The sequence below is a fragment of the Apteryx mantelli genome, chromosome 20, assembly GCF_036417845.1.
Source record: "Apteryx mantelli isolate bAptMan1 chromosome 20, bAptMan1.hap1, whole genome shotgun sequence".
Lineage (NCBI taxonomy): Eukaryota > Metazoa > Chordata > Aves > Apterygiformes > Apterygidae > Apteryx > Apteryx mantelli.
This window is the reverse complement of record NC_089997.1, coordinates 35575-57483: the sequence shown is the minus strand read 5'-3', so window position 1 is coordinate 57483 and position 21909 is coordinate 35575. Positions and strand designations below refer to the sequence as shown.

Genomic DNA, 21909 nt, shown 5'->3' with positions numbered 1-21909 from the left:
CACGTCCAGAAGTTCTAGCGCAATCCTCCGCTGTCCATCCAAGAACGTCTTCCTGGGAAAGATCAGCACCATAGCGAAGAAGAACTTCTATCATGCTCATGTCCCCAGCAGAAGCAGCAAGCATAAGAGGGGTCCTAGAGCATCCAAAAGACGACAGGAAATCTATCGGCCGATACAGACATCTCACTGGCATTATTTGCAGCCCTATTTGCTCCCAAAACAATTACTTCCCCCTTTCCCACAGGCAGAAGGAAAGCAGAGCCAACTACACGGAAGCACAGGAGAACTCAGGTCGGAAGGGGCCTCAGGAGGTCTCTCCGCCTAACACCTCCCCAAAGCACGCTCAGCTACGAGGCCAGACCGGGTTGCTCACGGCTTTACTCGGTCGGTTCTTCAAAGCTGCCAAGGAGGGAGGCTGCACAACCTCCTTGGGCAACCCGTTCCGACGTGTCACTGTCCTCGCAGCCAGCAAGGTTCTCCTCACATCCAGCTGGAACCTCTCTCGTTTCAACGCGTGCCCGTTGTCAAAGCAAGTGTCAGGACAGAGAGACAACGCTGCCCGCGAGACAACACTTACCTACCAACCGTGCCTGGGTTCTAAAAACCCGCTCCTGCCCAGCAGCAATGCTGGAGAACTAGCGGCAACTCCTCTGCCTTGCGGCGACCAGACACAATGCTTTCTGGCAGTCCTGAAGGCAGAAGCCAGCCAGTGAGGCGCAACAGCAGCCAAGCGCAGATCACTTTTCCAAAGTCACGCAGAAGCAACTGCTTCCGTGTGGCTACTTACTTAGGCCTTTTAGAGGCTCACGCCCACGCCTCTCATCAGTCAAGCTTTAAGAATACTCAGGAGACCCACGCCCTGTTTGGACAAGCCCTTCACCTTTCAGACTGATCTCGAGCGTGCACGTCAGCTCCCTTTTTAAGCAGGAACTCCACCATCTCTTCGTGATGTTCGGACACAGCAAGAGCAAGGGGAGTGTATCCCATCTGAAAGCATAAATCCCCTCAGTTAGAAAAACACAGAGAAGTGAAGCAACCTTTTCTTTCCAAGAGCGGCCTTACCCAAACTCTGCGCTTACCTCATTCCGTGCATCAATACGGGCATTGTGCTCCAGTAACTGCCCTGCTAGAGAGGTGTTAGGAGCAATGGCAGCGAGGTGAAGGGCAGTGCTGCCGTTAACATTGGCCAGATTAGGGTCGGCACCGTGTGCTAGCAGAATAGCAACGCATTCTTCTTGCTGGCACTGTACTGCCTGGAAACAACACAGGAAAAAAGGAAACCTTTCCAGCAACTACGTTTCCCTCTGCCACAACTGCCACAGCTTGCCAACCTCGGAAAACAATAACGCGTTCAAAGATTAGGTAACGTTAGGCGCCTATTCGGCACCAAGCACGACACAATCGCCACCCACACCTAGGTCAAGAATCACCCAAGGGAGGGATCGCTCAGTGCATACCTTATAAGCCCTACCTACAGCAGCATCACATACTCCACGTACCTTCATCAGCGGCGATCTCTTGAAATTGTCACGAGGATCCAGCTTGCACTTGTTTCCTACTAAATAGGAAACAACCTCTGAATGCCCGTTAGCGCAAGCAAGATGCAGAGGGGTCCTAAAATTTAAATATACGACGTTAACACCAACAGACACGCACACAGCTGAAGACACCGCTCCTGCCTATGGCACGTGGGTAGGGCCACCCGTTTCCGGTTCCAAAAAACAAACTTAGAAAAAGTTTCTCATTCCTTCAGCCATGACAGCAGTTGCACACCCAAAGCCTGGGGCGGGCTAGGAAAAATGCCCCCCACCCCACCCCACCCCAGCACCCATTTATGAAGACGACGGTCACTCAGCTCCCCGCCTCGTTCCCTGCAAATGGATTCCTGTGCCCAGCCACAGGACTCTTCCCGCACAGCCTCAGGCTTCCGGTGGGAAACTGCTGCCCTCCACGCCTCTGCCCAGGCAACTGGCCACTGCCTCCAACAGCACGACACACACAGCCCAGCAAGGACGACCAAGCCTTGGGCACCTTAAGCCTACGGCAAGGGACCCTCTAGCTTTCGCCAGCATCGCTCACGTGACAACAGCGTGCCAGAGGCTAAGGAGGTGGCTTTTAGAACACCATCGCATCAGCTTTGTGCTGTGCTTTTCGGGAATTCGTGCCTTCTGTCCTTTCCCCGAGCTCACTACTGCAGCAAACGCGAGGACACGCTCGCTCCAAAACGCCCTCGGTAACACCTAGCAAACCAGCCAGCAGAAACCTTCCCCCACAACACTGCCATGCCCACAGCAACAAAGCAGCGCTCTGTCTTGCCGGCAGTTGTAGCTACCCTTCTCCTACAAGCTCAACCACGGAGGAAGCCCTCTCCAAGGCAGCAGAGCTGCCTTTCCAACAGCCCTCGCCAGCTGAAGAAAACGACACTCCCTCCCTTCCTTCCGCCCTCCCTTCCAGGAAGGGCCCTGCCCTGCCCTGCCCTGCCGCGCCGCGCCGCGCCGCGCCGCGCCTGGAAGAAAGGCGGCCCTTCAAACTGCCCAGCATCTCCAATCAAACCACCGCAGCCGATGCGGCTACGAAGGAACACGCGACCACCTCCGAAGGGCTGCTGCCACGCACGCAGTACAGGTGACGCTGCGGGAGAAGCTGCTCACAAAACCTGCCCCTCGTTTCGCCCTCCTCAGCCGAGCCGAGCCGAGCCGAGCCGAGCCTCGCGGGCTGCCACCAGGCAAGGAGACCTCTCTGCTCACAGCAAGGGCCCGCTGGAGCCTCCCAGCTGCGCCACCGCCGCCCCCTCCACCCGCCGCTGCGGGGCCGCGCCGCAGCCACAGACGCAGCCGCCGCCACCGCCGCCGCAGCCGCCGCCACCGCCGCTGCAGCCCGGCCCTTGCAGCCGCCCCTCGCGCTTCCCCCCACACTCGCGGCGCGGCCCAGAGCCCGGCCGGGCGGGCGCAGGCACACGCGGCGCTGCCCCCCTCACTGCTTCGCCTTGTCCCGCCTGTTGATGCCGAGTCTCGGCAGCCACCACGGCCGCCGCACCTGCGCCAGGTCGCCGCTGGCGGCCGCGCGGTGCAGCTTGCCCAGCTCCTTCTCGCGGAGCTCGGAGGCGGCGCCGACGCAGGGCAGGGAAGCGCCGCCGGACGGCGACGGCGGCAGCCCCTGCCCCTTGCTGAAGAGCCCGAAGAGCCTCTTCATGCTGCGGCGGGGATGGGACACGGCCCGGCACGGGCACGGCCCCGCGGACACGGCCCCGCCTCGCGCGGGGGCAGAGGAGCCAAGCGCCGGCCAGTGGCCGCAGCCCGGGACAGCTGCTGCGGGGCTGCGCCCCGGCGGGCTGCAGGGCCGCGGGCTCGGAGCCCCCGGGCCAGGGGCAGAGGCGTGGGCCGAGAGCAGGGACGCAGCAAGGCTCCCAGCGAGGCACGCGCCCTTGCTCCGGCAGCGGCAGCCACAGCACTGAGAGCAACCGCCTCCAGAGGCCGCGCGGGCGCTGCGATGTGCAACGGCCGCGGCGAGGTCGCACGGCGGCGTCACAGAGCGGAGCGGGGGGGCCGCTGCGCGCCTGCGCAGTACTGCCGGGGCCGGGGCCGGGGTTTCCCTCCCCAAAGGCAGCGCCTTTGCTTGCATCCAGGCGACTCGCCAGGAGGAGAGGAGATGCAGCCTCCTTTCAGGGAGGTGGAAGTTCACCAGCGAAAACGCCCTCCCTCATGAGACTCCGCAGCCTCCCAAGCCCCCGCGCACTCGCGGCTCCCTCGAATATCAGCTCGGCCTCTCAGCCTGCCCGCCGTCCGTGCCCAGGCGCCTCCTACGCGCCGGCTAGCCCAGCTTGCTGTTCGCTAGCGAACTGCGCGCACCCCCGCGGGCACCCAGCAGCTCAGGGGAAACAGAAAGGCGCTGGTGCCCGCACCACAGACACGGGGGCCGCTATGGCCTGAGGGCTGCCTCTGGAGGCTGCCACCTAAGTCACTCGCTCCCGTCCACCCCGTTGTCACCGAAATGGGGAGAAAAACTCCTTAGCACCAGTGTAGCACTGAGAAGCAGGCATTCTCTTTATTACGGCGCCGGGTGCATGGGGAATCGCTCCGCCCAACGTGCATGCCGCGTGTTGCATTAGCCACAGCTTCTATTGCTTTGGTACATACCCATGCATTAAATTTCCCGGAATGATTGTACATATTCATTCTATTTCCTGGAACTAATTATCATATTTACAGAGTCATTACGCATGCGGTCTGAGTCTGAGTCTCCGGGGGGCTTCTATGGGGGTCCCTGGTGGTCGCTGAAGAGCCCATTCACGGCTCTTAAATCCTGAACCAACCTATATTCTTTGCCATTTTGTTTCTTTACTGATAATCCTGGGGTGTTATATTCTGCTTCACGCTCTATCAATAACCCATAATTCAAAAATGTAGTTGTTAATTCTTCCAACCCTTTTCTAGCCTCCCACTTAACAGGATACTGCTTTTGTCTTACCGGTTTAGTCCCGGATTTTAGAACAACCTTCACTGGTTTCGCCAATTTAGACCAACCTGGAATTCCGCTAGCCCATACCAAGGCTATTACTGCATCGTCTGCTTCGGCAGGAATCTCTTCCTCCGGTTTTTGCGTGCTCTGTAACATAAAAATTCTTGCTTCCGCAGCTTTTGATTCAGGTGTTAGTAGCTGCACCTCTCCATTCTTAAAGGTTATCTGCACGTTCAACTTATTCAATAAATCCCTTCCCATCAAGGGTATGGGACATTCAGGCATATATAAAAATCGATGAGTCACCCCGTTTTCCCAGTTTAAGTTGTAAGGGCTGCAAGAAGGGCCGATCCTCTCGTTTGCCTGTAGCGCCAACAACGCTTACAGTTTCATGGCTAAAGTTTCCTTTACAAGCATTAAGTACAGAGTAAGCGGCTCCTGTATCAACTAAAACTTCTACTCCATCATTTCCCAGCCTTAGTGTAACCAGGGGTTCGGCTGGGGACGCTTCCCCCGGTCCCCTTCCGGATTCCTCCTTTAATGCCAGTAGCTTAATGGCTTGCAGGGCTGGGTCGGTTCCCAGCCTGAGGTTGCCAGCCCTTTCTTTTCCAATGCCCCCTTTCTTTGCAGATTGAGCACTGATCTTTCGCCAGACGGGGCTGCACAAAAGGAGGTGATGTTCCCTTTCCCTTACTCCCTTTCACGCCTCGGTAACCCCCTCCTGGGCCTTCCCTTTCTCTGTAGGCTCCTCCAGGAGCCCTGGTTAAAGCAGCAGTCAATCTGCCTTCTCTTAGGGTTTCCCTTCGAACCTCTTGCATCTCTTTTTCCTTTTCCTTATTATTAAAAGCCGTCCATGCCACTTCTAACATTTTCCTAAATCTTTCGAATCCGCCTCTTCTAATTTCTGAAGGTTTTCTTCTTATGTCTGGGGCTGATTGTCCCATAAACATTGAAGTGAACTGCTGGGCTTCCTCTGCTTTTTCAGGATCCAGGGTGGTAGATTTCCCGGCAGTAGCCTTTAATCGTTCCATAAAAGCAGATGGGGATTCATTTGGCTCTTGTCTGACCTCATAGAGCTTAGACCAATTAATCGCTTTTGGCATGGCATGTCTTATGCCAAACCTTATCCATCTCTGCTATCTTGCTAAGAGTCCCCGGGGTCCCGGCTGCTTAGGATCCCACCCCGGCTCTGCAGCAGGAAAATTCTGGTCTATTGTTCCCTGCAAATCCCCACCAGCATGCGCTCCTTCTGCTTGTTTCCGAGCAGCGTTTAATACCATCTTCTTTTCAGTATCACCTAGCGGTGCGTCTAATATGACCTGTGAACCATTCCAATCTGGATCCTGAGTCCTAATTACAGTTTCAAACGCTTTAGCCACTCTCTCTGGATCCTCTCTAGAGTTCCCTGCTATTTCCTTCCAGGACCTTAACTCCATTATTGAAAAAGCTACTTTAACTGTTACTGGTCCGTTATTTCCAACCACCTGCCGAAGGGGAGCCTGTAAAGCCTCCCCCGCTTCCCCTTGTCGTCCCCTTGTTCTCCCCACAAGCGGGCTAAATCCTTCCGCCCCTCTAAATCCTCCTCCCTGTTCATAACTCCCCTCCCCTGGTCCCTCTGCACCTCCAGCTCCACCGATAGCCTCGAAATCCCCCCCCAACCTCTGTCGGGGAGCGACCACCGATTCCAAATCTTCTTCCTCCTCCCGTCCACACTTCAAACACCTTTTTCCCATACTACAAGCGGAACAACACCTTTTCAAATTTCGACCCTTTCCCTCTTTCTCTAGTGCTAGTATCATTGGATCCCTTGGAATCATCCCGCAACCTTGTTGCCACTCACCCCTTTGGCAGCAATCCGACAGGCACTACTCTGGGAGAGAGATGAGCAGAGGGAGTAAGAGGGTACAATCGTATGGTCAGGGCAGGCAAAGGCAGGAAGGGGAAAGGAATAAAACAGAGAGACGTCCTAGACAACAAAATTTATGAAATACAAAGTTGGAACAGATACTTTCAGTTAAATACAGCACGTTGTTATCTCCACACCACTCCATTAAGAGGTAGAAGGCACGTTTCCCCAAGCTTCATTCGTCTCAGCATATCCACTCTTAGCTTTCTGGAATGGGGACTTCCTCTGCTCCAGCATCTTCTGATCGCTAATGACTTTTGCGGATATGAAATGACAAACGCAGCTCTGCCAGAGCGGCGGCTCCCTAGCACTTTTGTTCAAATCAGATCCCATCATTTGTGGTCAAAACATCGCAGCACTCATGTATTGCCCTGGGAAGTGGCTCCTGGGTCTACGTTTTCTGAAGATCCTTCAGTAGATGCCCAGGCAGAAGCTCCAGCCGATCCAATTTTCAGTTCAGCCATTGCTGAGGAAGCCGGGGGAGGGGGAGGGGGAAGAAAATGCCTTTTGTTAGTGTTACAGTAGGAAAAGCTAACAAGTCCCCAGACCAAACAAACCATATTACTCCTAGTAGACAGGCAACTCCATTCACAGTGCAGACGGATTCAATGCAACGGACTGGTGTCCGTCCAAGCAAATGCAAAGAGCTAGAAAGCAAGAGGCGGCCACTCGCTAGGAGATTAAAGACTACTGGAACAGAAGGAATTGCTCTCAGGGGCTACCTGCTTTGAAACAGGCCCAGCCACTGCAAAGCCGTGACTCTGGAGGAACAATTATCACAAAGACGTGGGATTATTCAGGGCTCCGGGGGGGGGGGAGTGGGGGGGGTGGTGTATGTGCGTGTACATTGTTTTTTCTCTCTGTTTTTTAAAAGCAACTGCATAATATTCTGTTATTCTGCTGTCACACAGACTGCTAATTCCGGGGCACACTCGAACCAGAGCTATTGCTGAGGTTGCAGCAGGCTCTGAGCATTGTCTCATGGAGTCTCACAGGGTGATGCAGATGACCGTCCTTGGGGAACTGTGAGGGTCAGCAATCACGTTTAGACTACTAGATTGGGTGTCCTGGAGCTAGGAATGGATGCTCATTTTCAGCTTAAAAGCTGAACCTAGCTTATTCATATTCTTCAAAGGTAATTTGAGAATAACATGGATTTACAGAGCCTTACCTCAGCCATATGAGCTTCCACTCTGTCTGTCACAGAGGAAGCATTGCCCACTGGGTCCGTCAGCAGAGTGGCTTCTGTAGCGCTCGTGACGATGTGCGGTGCCGGCTTCCGCAAGCCTCTCATTAGCTCAGTCTCGCCGCAGGCGTTTTGTGAGAGCCAATTCACATTCTAAATCCCTAATTCGCTGCTGCAGTCGGCCGACTGTGGAAGCTTCAGTAGCGGCTCTTATTTGTTCCACTCGGTGCTGGGTGGCTGCCTGTGTCTGAAGCAGATCATGCAATTTCAACCCCCAGGAAAGAAGAAGAGAACTTTCCCCGCAGTCAGCTTCCACACACCCAGTTTGAAGAGCACAGCCTCACGCAGGGAGGCAACTGTGCCCCCTCACTGCCCTCAACAATCAAGGGCAAAACCCAGAAGCACCACGTTACATAATCCTTTTTGTTCAGAAAGAAACCTGCTCTTAGCGCAACTTTTATTTTTTTTAAATCAAAGCTAGGACTAAGCAACCTCTGTCCCAGCAAGACACTAGTCTCCTTGCAATTCTTCTCTTAGCGCTGTTACCAGATTCCCCAGTGACCTATGTGCGTAGAGAAGATTATTCACAGAATCTCAGAATGGTTGAGGACAACCATCCAACCAGCTCACACCCTTCAACAGCCTCCTGAAGATATCAAGAGCCCATGACCCCACAGCCCTGACCGGCAGAAGCACGAAGTACTGAAAAATGGCAACAGTAAAGAAGGAATGAATGACAAGGCACAAGTGGGGGAAGTGGGAAGTAAGTTTACCTGCAGAAAGAGATTGACTTCCTGCAGTCTTTGCCTTAGCTCTTACCCAGTCTTTTGTTCAATCTCCCTCTTACGTTCTTCTGCGTGGTTACGATCCATCATCTTGGCCTCTAAATGACACCTGAGGACAACCACCTCTTCTTCCAGCTGCCGCTTCCTCTTCCACAGTTTTTCACGGCTCCCATGCATCCAAGCCAACTCTTCTCGCAAGCCTTCATTTGCTTTTTCTAGCTGCCTCGATTTTCTCCGCTCTGTCTCCAGCCAGTGGGAAAGTTCACGGACCTGTAGACAGGGAAAGGACAGACTCCCTTAACCAGACAGAGAGGTCTAACCGTACGCAGTTCTGTGACAATCCGTGAAGAGTGTCCATTGAGACTGTGTTTGTCACCAGCTGACTCAGTATTTAAACCAAATGAGAGCCATGCTCCTCTGCTAAAATAAGCACATCTTTTAAATGATTTCCAGGAGGCTTCCTCAAGTTTCCCGCCCTTCTCAGCTCTTCTCCAACAGTTCACAAACCAACAGAAGCTTCACCTAGACAGCACAAACTAGCAGCTTTCCACCCACCCCTGTGGGCGGGTTGAAAAGCACTAGGGCTATTCTACAGTGAGCGCCTCATACGCTCACAGGAAATCAAACATCCACAGAGCTAGCCACCTTCTCCTTTCATCAGGAACAACATAGATCACGCGGGGTGTTTTGGATGGATGAGGGGGGTGCGAGGGCTGTGGCAGGTTTGTCACACAGTCAGATTACTTCAAGGCAGAAATCACAAGAAACACATCCTCTTCTTTCCGTGACACCGAAAGCTTCGTCAGCAGTGCTCCAGAAAGTAGCTTTTCAAGCAGTGGAGAAAGAAGGCATATTCTCTTCTAGATCAAAGCGGTAGTTTGTTTTCAAGAACTTTTAGGAAGTACCAGGTTTTTGGTAGGCCCCAAAGGTCAACTAAAACTCTGTTGTCTTCTTCTCTCCTCAGAAATTTACCTTTTCCACACCAGCACCCTGGTATCGCAACACTTCTTCACTTCAGGAAGGATTAGTTAGACATTTTCAGGGACCATAAGGGAAATCCCTTCATTTCAAAACACAGCCACCACATAATTAACAATACGAAACAGAAGTCAGGAAAAGAAATCATACAGACCTCCAAAAAAAGCAAAAAACCCAAACCAACCAAAGCTCACCTTTGCTCTTAATCTACCAACTTCGCTGCCCCTTCCACAACGCATGTCCTCCATTTTGCCCTGGAAATCCAACTGGGACTCACTCTCTCGCCTCTCATACGCCCTCAGTTTCTTCATAGCTGTTTCCAGAAGCCTCTTGGACCTGCACAGCAAATTAGTAAGTAAGATAGGAAGCCCAAGGACAGTCAGCCTTTGCGTACACACTTATGTGAGCACCAGGGACGGGGCTTACTTCATTTGTAACCTGACTGATAGACCAGGACTTATGGGCCCAAAAAACAAACCAAACACCAAACCAACCAACCAAGCAAAAAAAAATCATTCCCCTCCCACAGATCACTTGCAGGCTCAAAATTTCAGCTGCTCCCATGAAGGTACTCCCTCTGCCTGAAAACAGAGGGAAGGGACTTCTGCCTGCCTGCCCGCCCGCCCACTCACCCTCCCTCCCCACGACAACTGCAGGGCAGCCTGCTCTTCCACATACCTAAAACTGTACGCTCACGTACAGAAGCCACTTGCAAGATCTAAAGCAAGGCTTGAAGTTGCTCACAAACTGTTACGTACTCATAGTCTTAGGGTCAAGTTAAATGAAGCTTGACTCCCAGCCCAGCTGATATTTCTTACAAGTACTAAAAACCCATACGTACCTGTCGCATTCTCTCTGCAGTTCCATGTTTCTTCTCATTTCTTGCTCCAGTCGGGCTTCTGCTGGCTGTTTCCCCTCCACCAACTCCTTCGCTGGCTTTCTTTTGCTCTCACACTTCCCAAACAGAAAGAAGAAATGGCACACACAACTCAGTAATGGCATCCATAAGCACTGGGCGCAGATGGCGTTCCTCACAAAGATGTTGCAGGACGTCTCTCTCTGCTAGCCAAGGGCCGCAGAACTCCAGGGGACAGAATTCCCACATAAAGGTCGGCGCTTCAGTTCTCCCACCAGACAGGCCAATACCGAGGGACAGAAACAGTTGCCTGCCAGACCCATTCCCCACCACCACCAAAAGTGAAGGCCACCTGCTACTAGGGGCCCATGCGGGAAAGGTGGAAAAGACCCTGAAGAACAGCTTCCTCAGTCCCTCTGCTACTAGCAAGGGGTACTTATGCGTCCACATCAGTGGAAAGCAGAGTTTAATTTAAAGCTTCAGGGGGATCTTCAGCCATCAGTGGGCAACGGCCCTTGGAAGAGGTCACTGTTACGGAATTCCTGGACAGTTTAGCTGCCTGCACGCACACACACACACACACACACACACGCACACAATAATAATAAAAAAAATCAAAGACTGGAAGAAGAAATTCACAGCAACCATTGATGCATGTGCTGATTTTGGTCTTCTTCCGAAGGCACGCATCTTGTCCATAAGCCAGTGATCAGGTCCTCCAGGCGATTCTGAACCTGCGGAAGCATTAAAAGAAGCAAAAAAGCCACACTGACACTTTCCAGACTGAAGCTCACACCTCATTTAAGGGGTATTACCAAAAAGAAATGCCACAAACATTCCTCCATCTCCCTACTCCTTTACTGTCTACCCCCTGTTCCAGTGATCCAGCAGTTTCCCCTCACTGAAGACTTTCTCCACCAAGTCAGGCCAAGCACACCAAAACAATACTGCCTACGGACGTAGGATTCCTTTATTAGTCGCACCTTGGCATCTTGGGACTCCTTCCAGGTACTTTATGGATTTACACCTTCGAGCCAAGGAATCCACAGTCACTAAACAGGGAAGGTGCTCAGAGGCCGGGGAATGGAATTCTTGCCACAGTCTGAGGATGCCAGCTAGGGCTTGGCGACAAAGCGCTTGGCACCGAGGCAATTCCAGAAGCTAACCCGCAGAACGCCTTTCAGGCAGGAACATCTGAAGTGCTGCTGCCCGATGCCTTAAGCACCACGACGGGTATCAAGCAGCAAACATTCAAACCAGCACGCGAGAGGCAAACCCTTACCTCACACAGTGTTAAGAAAGACGCAGACCCGCGAAAACTCTCAGAGCCACAAAGCCTGGGAATGGACCAACAGCAGCCGACCATCTGTAGGCTGCTTTCTTCTGAAAACTTCCCCACATGCATATATACATACATAACTCGGCTAAGTAGCTCATGAAAAAGGAAGATCATGACCATCCGAGCTGTCAAAGGCATTTTTTGTACTCTGATTGGTAAGGAATGTAGTACCTATCTACCGCCAAATGACGAGGAAGTGTGCCATGATATTCAGAAAATACTTGTCGGAATAAACCCATGACATCAAAGTGACAATTGGTCCTTGTGGTTTTCGGGAATACTTGGACATGGAACTTCTCTTGTTTTACAAAGTATGTTTGTTATCATCATTCTGCTCTGTTAGTGTGTTTAATAGTTGTGCTAATATGCTAATTGTTGTTAATTGTGCTAATATGCTGTTGCTTGTCATGTAGTAAACAATTGTCATGACTCAAACACACCGAGCCTGTGTCATGTGACTCTCCCATCCCAGTGTATCCGACATTTGAACCACAAAAAATGGTTTGTGCAAAAATGAATACAAAATGTTTCAAATGGTTGAGATTTCTGATAGTCAGCTATTGCCTCGGGTGTCCACGGCCTGAGGCACCACGCCTGCACCGCGATTCCTCCATGACTGACGGGACAGCGAAGGATCAGGATCCCTAACACAGCAACTTGGTTGCGAACCCAAAGCATGTGCAGAATAATATTTTAGTGTTTGGCTATAGCAAATTGCACTGCACGATTGCAATGTAGGAGTGAGCAATAAAATACATATAATGGAGAGCCGTGCTGTACCTGGAGTCCTTGCTCTGGTACGGTTCCCCTTAAGTTAGTGAACATCCCACCCAGGCACAGCACCACCTTGGTGCAATGCCACAGCATGCTCTGGGAAGGATGTAGAGTCTGGGGGAAGTGTTTGTGTGCAGTGGTCGTGTGGGTGCATCGTGGTGGGGGTTGTGAGAGAAGTGCGTTGTGTGTGTGCGTGTGTCTGTGCAAGACGGGGGTGTGTGTGCAGTGGGATGGTTTGCAATGCTGACTGCATTAGGGTCCTTTTGAGCAAGATGTGGAAGCTCTGTGTGTTTGGGGGGGCATGCACATGCGTGCTGGGGGGAATGTTTGTGCATGCGCCATGTTTTACTGTGTGTTAGGATGCACAGGTAGATGCACATATGGACATGGTTCCCTTCTGCTGAGAGGGGAGGTGAGAGGAGAGAAAGAGGGGTGCCTTGGGGTGCCATAGGGGCAGAGGGGCACCCTGGGGGGTGGAAGCACACAATGGTGTGCAAAGGAAGCAGAGGGGTGCAATGGGGGGCAGAGAGGTCAGGGAAGTGCCATGGGGGGCAGAAGGGTGCAACAGGGTGCAAAGTGGGCAGAGGGGGCACAGGGGTATCATGGGGGGCAGTAGATGCCATTTGGTGCAATGGGGTGCAATGGGAGGCAGTGGGGGCAGAAGCGTGCAATGGGGTACCACAGGGGCAGAGGGGTGCCATGGGGGGCTGAGGGCTGCAAAGTGGTGCCATGGCAGCAGAGGGGTGCCGTGGCGGGCAGTGGGGGCAGAAGAGTGCAGTGGGGTGCCATGGGGGGCAGAGAGGGCAGAGGGGTGCAATGGAGTGATTTGGGGGGCAATGGGGTGCAATGGAAGCACAAGGGGAGCAGAGAGGTGTCATGGGGGCAAAGGGGGCAGAGGGGTGTCATCGGGGGTAGAGGGGGCTGAGGAGGGCAATGGAGTGCAATGGTGAATAAAAATATAAATATGCATAAATATGTAAAAGTATTGACTTTTTCCCTTTAGACAGTTCTAAGGCTCAAGTTAAGGCAATAATTTCTGCTTTCTGGGCAGGCGTATTTGCGGGGAAAGCGGATGATTCTATCTCTCCTTGCAAAGTCACCACTGCATATCTGGCCTGCCATTCTCCCCTTACTGTAAAGCTGCTTCCATCCGTAAACAGTTCCCATTCAGGATTTGTCAGGGGCTCATCTTTCAGGTCAGGCCGGCTGGAATAAACTTCCTCAATAGCCTGCAAACACTCATGTTCCAATTCTCCTTCCGGGTTTATCGGGAGCAATGTAGCAGGATTCAAAACGGAAGACACTTTTAAAGAAACATCAGCCTGTTCAATGAAGGCGGCTTGGTATTGAATCAATCTACTTGGTGAAAGCCAGGGATGTCCTTTTTGTTCCAATACTGCTAAAACAGCATGAGGTACCTATACAGTGATGGGTTCTCCTAAGGGCAATTTCCGTGCCTCTTTAATCAATAACACTTGCACCAACTGCTCTGAGGCATGCCGGCCATCCTTTACTCACATCATCCAGTTGTTCAGAAAAGTAGGCCACTGCTCTCTTCCATTCTCCCAAGGCCTGTGTCAAAACTCCTAATGCTACATGTTGTCGCTCATGCACACATAATGAAAAAGGTTTAGTCAGGTTTGGCAAGCCCAGCGCGGGTGCTCTCATTAATTCAGTCTTTATAGTGTCAAAACTTTTACGCCATTCAGGGGTCCATTCTAAGACCTCTCCAGGTCCCTTCATAGCATCATACCATGGTTTAGCAATCAGACTGAAATTCGGTATCCACAGCCGGCACCATCCGGCCATTCCTAGGAAGCCTCTCAATTCTTGTTTTGAGTTGGGTGGAGCAATTCTACATACGGCTTCTTTTCTTTCCATCCCCAATTTTCTTTTTCCTTGAGACATTTCAAAACCTAGATAAGTTACCGTAAGCTGCACCACCTAAGCCTTTTTCTGAGACACCTGATATCCGGCCAATCCCAAGAAATTCAGCGAGTCTATAGTAGCCATTTTACACTCTTGTTTTGTCTCACATCCCAATAGTATATCGTCCACATACTGCAACAAAGTCCCAGAAGGATTCCTACCTTGCCAGTCCTCCAGCTCCTTAGCCAGTACATTACCAAAGAGCCTTGGACTGCTCTTAAACCCTTGTGGTAGCACAGTCCAGCAAAGTTGAGTTTTCCGACCTGTGGTAGGGCTTTCCCATTCGAAGGCAAATATTTTTTGGCTTTCCTTTTCCAACAGTATGCAAAAGAAAGCATCTTTTAAATCCAACACTGTAAAATAGACATTGTTCTCAGGTGTTGAGGACAGCAAAGTATATGGATTCGGGACTACCGACTGGACATCAACAGTTATTCAGTTGATTTCTCCTAAATCTTGTACTAATCGATATTCCTGGGTTCGGGGTCTCTTTACTGGTAAAATAGGGGTCTTATACTCAGATTGACATTCTTGCAATACTCCATTTTGGACAAAGGTATTTATCAAAGGTTCCAAACCTTGCCTAGTCTCTAACTTAATAGCATGTTGGGTATTTTCACCAGTTGTGCTCCAGGTTTTAATTCAGTTTTTACCGGTGTTGCATTCACTGCTTGTCCAGGCTTCCCTGTGGCCCATATGGAGGGTATTACAGCATCCAGGATTTTGTCGGGAATTTCTGCCCTTTGCAACTGCTTCTCAGTTCTCAAACATAGCTGAGCTCTCCAAGCCGTTTCCTTTGGCACATGCAACTGTATCAATTTATCAGTAAAGGTTAGCTGAGCCCTTAGTTTACACAACAAATCTCGTCCTAGGCGAGGCAAGGGGCACTCGCATATGTAAACACTGATGAGTTCAAGTTGTATCTCCAATTGTGCATTCCATAGGCTTTAAAAATGGTTTCAAAGCATGCTCTCCTGTGACCTACTACATACACTGGACTGAGGATATAAGTAACTATCTCAAAGTCACGGGAATTATTCTCCTAGGCAAACTTATACATCTGTCTAATAAGCCTGTGGGGAGGAGGGGGGAAGGCTGGGTCAGCGTGAACCTCTTGAGTCAGAAAACAGTTTAGACAAGTGTTCTCAGTATTGTCTTCTGCCCAAGGAAATTTTAGGAGATTCAGGCAGGGTGTCCTAGTGGTATCAGTATGCATTTGCTTGGGAAAGCACAGCATTCAGGTGCTTAAGAGATCCATAAATGAATCTGAAACTGAAAAAGGAAAACTACCAATGGAAGAGCTCCTTGGGGAGATTTGCATGACGTACATCTGATGTTGCAAGCACCAGAACTGGTGCCTATGCTGGACTGTGCTGTAAAAATGTAGTAAATGTAGCTTCCCGTGAGACTCCAAGAGCCCCCCACTCTGCATGGCCATGCGGAGTATAAAAGATAGTTGGTGCTGTCCTCTGGGCTTCCTGCGTGCTGCTGAAAAGGAGGTTTGCATGAGAATATTGAGGCATGTAGAATAGGCTGCTGTGGAACTAATAACTCTCTATCTATGCAAACTAACACGTGTAAACAGGATGTAAACTGAAAACTGTGTATCCACCATACAGTGGGTACAGGCAAAGTGTCAGAACACGCCTACCAAGACAAAACAGTTACTTAATAACAGAGTGTAATTTCTCCTTGGATTAGATTATAGGCCTAGCTACCCAGACAGAAGCAGACCTGAACCTCTGCCTGACTTCAGAGCTACTGAGAGCTAAGGTCCCTCCTAAGGAGCCTCACAGCTCGATTCGTGTGGGGCTGTGCTTGAGCAAAGCAGATGAGCCCTTCAGCAAGGTGTAGGAGCCTGGGTATGCTGCTGCACCACCGGGAGTGCTGAGTTTTCAGTTCAGAGTGGGCTTGTGTCCAAGTCAATCTGGAGCACAAGCAGCGCCTCTCCATTTACATCAGCAAATAGTTTCTGTCATCAGGCTATGCTAGGTTGTAAATTATGGGTGCTGACAGGAAGTTTGTTTTTTAAAATCACCGACCAGACACTGACTACTCTTTCTGTCTCAGCAATGGTTTTGGATCAGAAAGTAAGTGGAAATTCATATTTCATTCTTGTTTTGTCCAATTCAGACTCTCTAGACCTGACCGGCATGCCAGACAAGCACTGTTTCCTTCTACGGCTGTACCTAGCAAAAGAATTCCCCAATGTGGGCTACCGCAGTTTTCTTGACCTATCTTCCTTCAGTCCTCCTCATGGAGGAAGGTCATGACTTATATTGTCATAGGACATACTGTATATATTCAAGAGAAGGCTGGGATCACAGGAAAGCACCAGAGATTACACATTCTTTTACATCTCCTGAATAAAGATTAAGCAGTGCAGTCACATAAGGTTAGTACCTCTGCAGTCATGGGACTGTTGCAGAATGCAGTACCCCTGTTTTCAAACATTACTGCTGGAATGGAACCAAATCAGATGTTTGACTTTCAACAAGAAAAAAGAATGTTAGCCTACTTTAAAGTGCCTTTTCAATATTTAATTTATTTCATTTTTTTTTCCCACCCTTTTTCTCCCATTGCTTGCTAGTTTCAGTTCTTAACTCAGTGTTTTCAGTAGAAAATCTTTATTTAGTTCTGTTTTGTTGTTTTTTTTCCCTTGGCCAAATTCTCTCTGGGTTATATCACTGTGATTTCAGAGTAAGTCAGGAGGAATTGTTCTAGATTTACACTAATTTAAAACTAAATATTAGCTAAAGGGAGATACTAGATTCAGACTAGTGCAATTGAATGCTTTCCTCTGCTTCAGTCAGCTGCAGTGATTAGTCAGTCTTCATGTTTCACTTGTGAATATAGCAGATTTTAGATATAAATCTGACTTACACAGTAGTTGCACATCTAGGCTGGATGCAGATGACTGCACTCAGACACCATTTGTATGACAGTGATTGAGCAAATCCATCACCGTACAGGTAACCAGGGAGGACAGCTCCCTGTGGATAGTGTGAATGGAAATGCTGTTATATCTGCCCCTGGACAAAATGCCCATTCCTGTATTTGAATGTAGTTTATTCTCTGGAGCATGTATTTGAACTTTGACCTCAGGGTATTCTTAAAACTCTTTCCGCTTGAATTCTGCCCCAATACACCTGTGCTTTTCCATTCTTTGCAGCTCTTGGGTTTTGCAACCAATTCAGCTGCTGTAAGTGTTCTTGTCTTCTCAATCTACAAGAGACACTATCAACATTCTTCATCTTTTTCTGTGTTTGATTTTAGTGTTCAGACCCTCAAATACCTTTCTCCTGTGCATTTTGCATACAATAAAAACACTCCAAGATATGTCAGGCTTTCTCAGGTAAGCTGTGATGGATAGATTAGCTGCATTTAGAAGGAAAAAGAAAATATGAAATATATTCCGAAGATACAGCACAATTGTTATTTTTTCTTACAGTAGCACCCACCAACATTAACAGAGCTCTGATACACTTGCATATAGTAGTCATATAGTCACAGCTAACTTCAGTCAGTAGAGACAAGAGGGAGCAAAGAGAAGACATTAGCACAGTAGGGAAATTAAATAATTCATCATGGTATCTTGACACTAATCCTCACTTCTTTGATGTATATAAATCATTGAAGGGCATGTTGTCCTGTAAATGCTCTAACCAGGCTCCAGGTTAGCCAGCCGAACGCCCAATGTGCTTTGGAAGCCCGTCTTGGCACAGCGCAGAGTGTGAGATATTACCCAGGCTGTCTTGGTGAGACCCATCCAGCTTCAGCCCTCACCTTGTTAGAGTCTGGCCAGCAGGAACTGCAAGCAGACAGATCTACAGTCAAGGAGAGCTCCAAATCACTACCGCATCTGTAGTGCGTTTCTCCTCAAAAATCCTTTCAGGTTGGGAAGTGCTGTAATATCTTCTATACAGAGGAAATCAGGTTCAAGAACATCAAAGCCACATCAATATAATCTGTGAAGGCAGGTCAGAAAGCCTGTAGTTCCAGGGTCAGATGAGACAACCTCACTTGTATCACTTGTACTCATCTAGCATCCCTAATATTTCTCTACCCATGAAATATACCATACTCAATAATACCTTCAGCTCCTGCTTTACATTTGATTTACAGCAGCTGTGCTGCCTTTTGCTGCTAACGCTGTTATTGCCAGGGATTTTGATCTTAGTGACTTTGAGTACAGAGGGTGGATTGGCAGTCACCCATGCTCCAGCGGATGAAGCAAGCCAGTCCATGGTGTAAAGGGTAGGGATGGGAGCTTTAGGCATCACCTTTATGCTAGAACTCGAGCAAGGCTGTTTTGACTAGGGCACTTCACTGACTTTCCCTTCTCCTTTCCAAGATCCGCACTGTGCTGTTTTGCAGCAGGTATGTGCTGCTCAGCTGGTTTCCCCATTGCCAAGAGGACTGTCTTATCCTCCATGTACGTATATATTTGTGTGTGTGTATAGGGGTGTGTGTGTGTGTGTGTATGATGTTTGGGTGCCTGATAAAAAAAGGAAACACATTAAAAAGGTGCATCATCTTTAATGTATTTATCACCTTATGGTAGACATCCATATAAATACATCATAGGCAGGTATAGCAATAAGAAAGCTGCCTCGGCAGAACTGTGTTTTGTAATGCTTCTGTCTGCCTCAGAGCATGATGACCTCATTGGGAAATATCTTATTTGTTTGGAAAAAATTAAGCTAAAAAAATTTCTAAAGAATTAATGGAGTTTGACCGTCATTACAGAAATGGTCACTCTTTTATGTAAAAACAGAACACTTTTATTCTGCTGTTTAATGAAAATATTACAGTGGAACAAAGGAAATTGCAGTCTGTGGAAATGACGGGATAGTTGAGAAATCATTATCCTTCTGTTTAATGCCTGTGTAATGACTGAAGTTGATTATTTTGTCATATAGAATAAAGGCAAGAGGCATTATAATTTTGTTTACTCATTTGCAGGTTTTCTTAAGCTGACATTTTTCAGATCAGTCTTGGGAATTTAGGAATATGTCTAAATTATTAAGAATCAGTGAGATACTATTAAGATGTGTCAAAATTCCCTAGACTGTTTTGAAAAACTATACTGTTACTTTTACAGAAATGTGGAAAAAAGGCTTTTCCAGAGCTTCTCTTCTTTTTGTAATTTTAACAACATTTCTTAAATTTCAGAAAAAAAAAAAAAAAGAGGCCAGAATACTTGTTGCAATACAAAGTGCTGTTTGTGCTGAAGCTAACTGACAGGGCCATGTGAAGGGAAGAACTGGAGTAATTGCTGAAGCTTTAGTTGTTAACTGTAGTGGTGAGTTTCAAAGTGAAGGCTGTGGTGGTAGCAGAAGATAAGAATTGTAGAAGGAAAAGGGCATATTCAAGGTGTGCTTCAAAATACTACAAATAAGACTTCAATGTCAAGTGGTACCATGGAGAGCGGAAAAGGGAACACAGACATTATGAAGACAGATATTATGAGGAATAGACAGATCTTATGAAGAATAGACGGATGTTATGAGAAATAGCAAAGGAAGATTCCCAGTCTGTCAGCACGGCCCTCAAAAGCCTTATGAAGACTGGAGGGGTGAGAGGATCTGGTGGATGGTCTTTGTTCATGACAGCATCAGAAGGACTACAGAAACATGAGTTCTAGATATTCTGGCTACACTTGCAGTACAATGTCCAGGTTAGTGTCCCACCCAAAAAAGCAACTCTCTTCTCAGGAGACATATTCTCATGCTTTAATTCCTGGGATTAGTTTCATGAAAATCAGCATGTTGGTTGTTTCAAATTGAAGATCAACAGTCAAGTGTGAGGAAGAAGACACAAAGGCAATGTTGTTCCTCACAACTATTATGCTATGAGGAGCTATGGCTGTCACTGGCTATTTTTATATAGGTACATGCAGTGTTTCCCTTTAGTAGGTAGAAGAGGTCTTACAGCTGGATCCCTATAGGGACGCAGCTATCCAGTGTGCAGCTGCACAGGTGTAAAATGTAGATTCTCTAACCTCCTGACTTCTCAGCCACCTCATCTTAGAGGTTCTCCAGCTTTTTATATATTCATGCATCAATTTCCTGGAAAGCTGTATTTTTTTGATAGAGAGCATGCACACAGCACCACCAAACTGCTCAGCTACTGACTCGCTCTTTGATCTTTAACTCACATTTCTTCGTCTGTCTTGCCCGTGGCCCTGTGGAAATAAGCATTCCCGCAAGCGCTTGCTGACTCAGGCCTGTCTTTAATGACACACTCCTGTTTACCCAGAGGTTAAAATGGTAAAAATTAATTGATTTACATCAGAGCTGTACACATCCAAATCTAAAAGCTTGTTCACTCAAAATCCAAATTTCATACAAGCGAACAAACAAAAGCCATCTAAAACTTCTTGTTCATTAAGAGTTTTTGAAAAAGTTTAGACATTTTTGTTGTTATTATTTTATCCAAAATAACCCTTCCATCCAAAGTATTAATCTCAAATGTATTTATATGGTTGTTAAAGAAGTAACTCAAGCAAGAGTATTTCATTAGAAACTCTCTTTAACTACACAGAGAGGAATTCATAGCTGTGCTCTATCTTTGTGCTTAATCACCTCCTTTCAACACAGTAATTTATTAGCAAATCTCTTGAGGAGCAGTTCTCGTTTGTGTTGGGAAGCAAAGTAAAGTCCTTGTACGTTCAGTGATAATGGTTTAGTTACATGCCAGATTTTGTGAAGCCCATTATCTATATTATGTGTCATTTCAAAATGACTGGAGTATTCATTTATTTTGATGGTGATAAATGAATTCTAGAAAGATCTGTGATTACTTTGTTGATCTAGCCCTATTCCAAATTCTCTGAACTAAGAAGAAAACAAAATCTGTCTAGTTCAATGAGGAAATAAAAAAATCATAGCCTAATGAATACCTAAATGAACTAAACCGAACCAAATCCAAACAGCTCAAGCTTTATGCACTTTAGTCAAGAGGGAGACAACTAAAAGGGACAATGTTTTGGTTTTGCTCTTTGCTAACATATGACGTTTGGGGCTCAATGGGACAAAATGATTTCTTGTTACAGAGGTATGATTCCTAATGGAAAAGAGAGTAACTTTTTGGGGGGAAAATATGCACACACCACTGGGGATTGTTTGGCAGGAAGAATGAAGGCAAAAAGCTCCCATGTTGTCTCAGAATAAGGGCAATAGTTTTGGTCGGACCTCCTGCACAGGTAATGCGTATTGTGCAGAACAGAAAGTATGAGATAACATCTAATACAAACAGATTTTTATTAGTCACTGCCTAGGATATCTTCTAATACCTCATGATTTGCCTTTATTCCATGTAACTATATGGTCTGAATTGGAACATCAATATTAGGACTCTAAACCGAAGGTGGGACAGTGTGAGTGAGGAGCGTCAAGCAGAATATCTACATTTAGGAAAAGGAGAAAAAATGATGCGGTCAATGACAGGCCCACTAGACCTTAGTAGTATGTGATGCTGTACAGCAAATATTGAAGGAAAGAATAAATGAAGAGAGGGGACATAAATGGAAAAGATGGTTTTTTAAAATTAAACACAGTTTTTCTGAGACAGACTGTCTGAAAAAGAAACAGGTAGTTGTTCTGTAAGCAAAAAATGATTTTTTTTACAGAAGAGAAGAACCTTAGGTTCAGACTACGCAGAATTTATTGAAGTATTTGACACAGTGCCACATAA

At 48.1% G+C, this 21909-nt stretch overlaps 1 protein-coding gene across 1 annotated transcript; it reads right to left on the bottom strand.

The window, feature by feature from the left end:
* Positions 1-1058: 1058 nt before the first annotated feature.
* On the bottom strand, positions 1059-3192 carry LOC136993759 (ankyrin repeat domain-containing protein 7-like). The gene is made up of 3 exons (XM_067308703.1): positions 2978-3192; positions 1500-1614; positions 1059-1253 (listed from the first exon to the last, which is right to left on the bottom strand). The coding sequence occupies exons 1-3, from the start codon at positions 3190-3192 to the stop codon at positions 1059-1061; spliced, it is 525 nt and encodes a 174-aa protein (XP_067164804.1).
* Between the last annotated feature and the right edge of the window lie 18717 nt (positions 3193-21909).